This window comes from Onychostruthus taczanowskii, unplaced genomic scaffold (assembly GCF_017590055.1).
Source record: "Onychostruthus taczanowskii isolate IOZ18803 unplaced genomic scaffold, ASM1759005v1 scaffold318, whole genome shotgun sequence".
Classification (NCBI taxonomy): Eukaryota; Metazoa; Chordata; class Aves; order Passeriformes; family Passeridae; genus Onychostruthus; species Onychostruthus taczanowskii.
In genome coordinates, this window is record NW_024500550.1 from 7105 (window position 1) to 12797 (window position 5693).

At 65.0% G+C, this 5693-nt stretch overlaps 2 protein-coding genes across 2 annotated transcripts in view; both read right to left on the reverse strand.

The window, feature by feature from the left end:
• The window catches only part of LOC121338785 (renin binding protein), an 8986-nt gene extending 6455 nt beyond the window's left edge, over positions 1 to 2531 (reverse strand). The window contains exons 1-4 of the mRNA XM_041409997.1: positions 2287 to 2531; positions 1633 to 1714; positions 1302 to 1541; positions 251 to 401 (exon numbers count right to left, since the gene is read on the reverse strand). Coding sequence (XP_041265931.1) covers positions 251 to 401; positions 1302 to 1541; positions 1633 to 1714; positions 2287 to 2381 — 568 coding nt within the window. The 5' untranslated portion in view covers positions 2382 to 2531. The remainder of the gene's footprint in view (positions 1 to 250; positions 402 to 1301; positions 1542 to 1632; positions 1715 to 2286) is intronic.
• Positions 2532 to 2956: 425 nt separating this feature from the next.
• Positions 2957 to 5693, reverse strand: part of LOC121338779 (host cell factor 1-like) — a 25574-nt gene continuing 22837 nt past the window's right edge. Inside the window, exons 22-24 of the mRNA XM_041409990.1 lie at positions 4740 to 4972; positions 3616 to 3848; positions 2957 to 3057 (exon numbers count right to left, since the gene is read on the reverse strand). Coding sequence (XP_041265924.1) covers positions 2990 to 3057; positions 3616 to 3848; positions 4740 to 4972 — 534 coding nt within the window. The 3' untranslated portion in view covers positions 2957 to 2989. The remainder of the gene's footprint in view (positions 3058 to 3615; positions 3849 to 4739; positions 4973 to 5693) is intronic.

Below are 5693 nucleotides of genomic sequence, written 5' to 3' on the forward strand. Positions count from 1 at the left end.
ATTCGGGATCAAACCCCCCCAAAATCGGGGTCCCCCCTCCCCCAATTGGGGGTTTCACCCCAAAATCGAGCTCCAAACCCCCCAAATTTGGGATCAAACACCCCCAAAATCGAGATTTTCCCCCCAAAATTGGCCTCCCCGCTCCCCAAAATTTGGTTTCCCCTGAAAAACCGAACTTCACACCCCCCAAATTTTAGACCCAGCCCCCCAAATCGGGGTCCCCCCTCCCCAAATGGGGGTCCCCCCTCACCGGGGTTCATGAGGCGCCCGAGGCTCCCCGGCAGCTCCCCCCCCTCGGGGGTGACGTTCTCCAGGACCACCGAGTCCCCCCGCTGCACCCCGAAATTGGGGAGACCCCCGTGAGGGGGAGACCCCGAAATTGGGGAGCCCCCGGGGCTGCTCTGGGGGGGAAAGAGCCCCCGGGGGCAAGTTTTGGGGGTCTTGGGGGGGATTTTTGGGGTCCCGGGGGTGATTTTTGGGGTCCTGGGTGTGATTTTCTAGGTTCCCAGGGGTGGATTTTGGGGGTCCCAGGAAGATTTTAGGGTCCCCAGGTATGATTTTGGGTGTTCCAGGTGTACTTTTGGGGGTCCCAGCTGTAATTTTGGGCTCCCCTGGTGTACTTTTGGGGGTCCCAGAATGATTTTTTGGGGGTCCCAGCTATAATTTGGGGTTCCAGGATGATTTTTGGGGCCCCCAGGACATTTTTGGGTCCCAGGACATTTCTGGGGTTCCCAGCTGTATTTTGGGGTTCCCAGGATTATTTTTTGGGGTTCCCAGGTTGAGTTTTTCGGGGTCCCAGCTGTATTTTGGGGGTCCCAGGACATTTTTGGAGTCCCTATGACATTTTGGGCTCCCAGGACATTTTTGGGGTTCCCAGGACATTTTGGGGTCCCAGGACATTTTGGGCTCCCAGGACATTTTTGGGGTCCCCGTGACATTTTTGGGGTTCCCAGGATGAGTTTTTTGGGGTCCCAGCTGTATTTTGGGGTTCCCAGGATGATTTTTGGGGTCCCCGGACATTTTGGGTTCCCAGAACATTTTTGGGGTCCCCAGGACATTTTGGGTTCCCAGGATGATTTTGTGGGGTTCCCAGGATGATTTTTTGGGGGTCCCAGGATGATTTTTTGGGGGTCCCCAGAACATTTTTAGGCTCCCAGGACATTTTGGGCTCCCAGGACATTTTGGGGTCCCCATGACATTTGGGCTCCCAGGACATTTTGGGGTCCCAGGACATTTTTGGGGTCCCCGGACATGTTGGGGTCCCCAGGACATTTTTGGGGTCCCCGGACATGTTGGGGTACCTGCAGGTGCATCAGGACGTGCTGCGCCCCCCACTCGGCCATGGCCTGGCCCAGGGGCTCGGGCTGACTTTGGGGGTCCCCCTCGGGGTCCCCCCAGAGCTGCAGCCCCACCTTGAGCACCATCAGCGCCTGGGCCAGCGCCTGCTGGGGGGGGGTCCCCGCGAACCGGGGGCGCCCCAGCTCCATGGGAGCCCCCCGGGCCCAGCCCCACACGGCCTCCGCCCAGCGCCGCGCCCAGGCCTGCCAGAAATGGGTCAGGGGGCTGCGGTTTGGGGGGCTTAGGGGGGGTCCCCAAAGCCCCCCCGGGTCCTGCCCCGCGCCCCCTCCCCACACGGACCTGGCGGCCCTGCAGCCACACGAATTTGGTGTCGTCGTAGACGGAACCGTCGCGGCTCAGGCAGGAGAAGAAACCCCTGGGGGGAAATTTGGGGAGGGGGTTTGGGGGTCCCGGGAGCATTTTGGGGGTCCTGGGCCTCGTGTACGGGGGGCACTTCGGGGTCCTGGGTGTCCCTTGTGGGAATTTGGGGGGAGGGGGTCTTGAGCTCATTTTTGGGATTCAGTTTGGGGGAATTTGGGGGAGAATTGGGGGTCCCAAAGCTCGGAGTCCCCCGTGGGACTGTGGGGGGCACTCGGGGGTCCCTGACCTGGGGGTCACCCTTGGGCATGGGTGGGACACTGGGGCAGACCGTGTGGTGTTTTTGGGGGTCCAACGGGGGTTTTGGGGGGTCCTGGGGGTGCTTTTTGGGTTCTTGGGGGTCCCAGGGTGTTTGTGGGGGTCCGGGGCCGTTTCAGGGGTCCTGGGACAGTTTGGTTTCGGGGGTCCTGGGGCTGATTTCGGGGGTCCCGGGCAGTTTGGGGGTCCCGGGCAGTTTTTGGGGGTCCCGGGCAGTTCGGGGATCCCGGGCAGTTCGGGGGTCCCGGGGCTGTTTTTGGGGGTCCCGGGCAGTTCGGGGGTCCCGGGCAGTTCGGGGGTCCCGGCCCTCACCCGTGCTCGGGGTCGTGCGAGTGCCGCTCCCAGAACGCGACCACCGCGTCCAGCTCGGCCGCGATGCGGCCCCGCCACGCCCGGAGCTGCTCCATGGCTGGGGAGGGGGCGCCCGTGGGACCCCCGACCCACAAATACTGACCCACCCCTGGGACCCCCGACCCACAAATTACCCCCCACAGCCACCCGTGGGACCCCAGACCCACAAATACTGACCCATCTGTGGGACCCCCGACCCACAAATACCCCCCACACCCCCCCCCCCCCCCCCCCCCCCCCCCGGGGGGGGGGAAAAAAAAAAGAAAAAGGGGTGTGAAAATCCCCTCTTTTTTTTCCCTGTCCACACACCCTACCTGCACACCAAACCCTTCCTGCACACACCAAACCCTGTCCACACGCCCTACCTGCACACCAAACCCTTCCTGCACGCCCCAAACCCTTCCTGCACACCCCAAACCCTTTCTGCACACCCCAGATCTGTCCAGGACCTCCAAAACCACCCCCAAACACCCCCTGGACCCCTCCAGGACCCCCAAAAGAGCCCCCAGCCCACAAATTCCCTCCAAACCAGACCCACAGACTCTCCCCACACCTCCCAAAAGAGCCCCCAGACCCCCAAAACACACCCCAGACCCCTCCAGGACCTCCAAAAAATGCCCCCAGCCCCCCAAACCAGCCCCCCAGCTCCCTCGCGGACCCCCACTCACAGGTCGGGGGACGCCAGGGGCCGTTTGCTGCCCGGTTTCCCGGCGGCTCCGTCCTTGCTCGACTCTGGGGGGGTTTGGGGGGGACATCAGAGGGTGGGGGGGACCCCCAGGTGTCTGCAGCCCACCCCCCAGAGGTGTGGGCAGACCCCAGACTCATTTCAGAGCCCCCAGACTCATTTCAGAGCCCCCAGACCCACCTGGCAGCCCCCAGACCCACCCTGCAGCCACCGCACCTGGGTGGCCAGGCTGTAACCATTGTCACTGTGGGTGGGTGACAGGGGGACAATCCCAGACCCACAGGGACCCCCAGGGCTCTGCAGCCCCCAGACCCATTTCAGACCCACCTTGCAGCCCCCACACGTGGGTGTTGGGGCCGTAGCCCTCATGGTCAGAGACCCTCACACCACACCTGGCACTGTCCATACTCACTCCCACCGGGACCCCCAGTGCTCTGCAGCCCCCAGACTCACCTCAGAGCCCCCAGACCCACCTTGCAGCCACCGCACCTGGGTGGCGGGGCCATAGCCCTTGGCAGGGTGGGTGACAGGGGGACAATCCCAGCCCCACAGGGACCCCCAGGGCTCTGCAGCCCCCAGACTCACCTCAGAGCCCCCAGACCCACCTTGCAGCCACCGCACCTGGGTGGCGGGGCCGTAGCCCTTGTCGTTGCGGGCGGCGATGCGGAAGATGATGGCCGGCTTGGTGGTGTGGTCGATGTGGGCGCTGGCCAGGCTGGAGGCCGGCACCAGGCACGAGGGGCTGGGCCCGCAGTAGACCCTCATGAAGGCCAGCTGGGCCCCCCCCCCGCGGGCCTCGGGGCCCCCCCCGGGCCCCCCCTGGATGGCCAGGAGGGGGCTATGGGAGGTGGGGGACATGGGGGGACACAGGAGGGTCCCTGTTATGGGTCTGGGGTCCCCACAATGGGTCTGATGATGCAGGGCACCCCCGGGAAGCCGGGCAGGGATGGAGCTGGGTTGGATCAGGTTGGGTTGGGATTGATGTTATGGGCTGCCCCATGGGTTGGGGTCCCTGCCGTGGGTCTGGGGTCTCTGCCAGGGGTCAGACCATGGGTCTGGGGTCTCTGTGCTGATCCTGATGGCGCAGGGCGCCCCTGGGAAGCCGGGCAGGGATGGGGCTGGGGGGTTGGATTGGGGCTGAAGTCATGGGCTCCTCCATGGGTTGGGGTCCCTGCTATGGGTCTGGGGTCCCTGCCGTGGGTCTGGGGTTCCTGCTATGGGTCTGGGGTCCCTGCCAGGGGTCAGACCATGGGTCTGGGGTCCCCCTGCTGATCCTGATGGCTCAGGGCACCCCCAGGAAGCCGGGCAGAGATGGGGTCAGGTTGGGGTGGGGTTGATGTCATGGGCTCCTCCATGGGTTGGGGTCCCTGTTACGGGTCTGGGGTCCCTGTTACGGGTCTGGGGTCCCTGCCGTGGGTCTGGGGTCCCTGTTATGGGTCTGGGGTCCCTGCCAGGGGTCTCTGTGCTGATCCTGATGGCCCCTGGGAAGCCGGGCAGAGATGGGGTCAGGTTGGGTTGGGTTTGGGTCGATGTTATGGGCTCCCCCGTGGGTTGGGGTCCCTGTTACGGGTCTGGGGTCCCTGCTGTGGGTCTGGGGTCTCTGCCAGGGGTCTCTGTGCTGATCCTGATGGCACAGGGTGCCCCCGTGAAGCCGGGCAGAGATGGGGTCAGGTTGGGTTGGGTTTGGGTCGATGTTATGGGCTCCCCCGTGGGTTGGGGTCCCTGTTACGGGTCTGGGGTCCCTGCCGTGGGTCTGGGGTCTCTGCCAGGGGTCACCTTGCTGATCTTGATGGCGCAGGGCGCCCCCGGGAAGCCGGGCAGGCAGGTTTTGAAGGCTGACAGCTCCGAGAAGGGCCCGCGGCCGCAGGCGTTGAGCCCGGCCACGCGGAACTTGTACGCCGTGCCCGGCTGCAGCTCCTGGCGGCGCAGCTGGGAGTGGTCCGGGACCCCCGAGGCATCGTCCTGCGGGACACCGGGGGACACCGTGGGGACACGGACACAGGAACCCGCCCAGAGCCGGGGACACGGACACAGGAACCCCCCAGAGCCGGGGACACGGTGACAGAGAAACCCCCCCAGAGATTGGGGACACGGACACAGGAACCCCCCCAGAGATTGGGGACACTGACAGAGAAACCCCCCCAGAGATTGGGGACACGGACACAGGAACCCCCCCAGAGATTGGGGACACTGACAGAGAAACCCCCCCAGAGATTGGGGACACGGACACAGGAACCCCCCCAGAGCCGGGGACACGGACACAGGAACCTCCCCAGAGCCGGGGACAGGGACACAGGAACCCCCCCAGAGCCAGGGACACGGACACAGGAACCCCCCCAGACATTGGGGACAGGGACACAGAAACCCCCCAGAGCCGGGGACACGGACACAGGAACCCCCCCAGACATTGGGGACACGGACACAGGAACCCCCCAGAGCCGGGGACACGGACACAGGAACCCCCCAGACATTGGGGACACGGACACAGGAACCCCCCCAGAGCCGGGGACACGGACACAGGAACCCCCCAGACATTGGGGACACGGACACAGGAACCCCCCCAGAGCCGGGGACACGGACACAGGAACCCCCCAGACATTGGGGACACGGACACAGGAACCCCCCCAGAGCTGGGGACACGGACACAGGAACCCCCCAGACATTGGGGACACGGACACAGGCC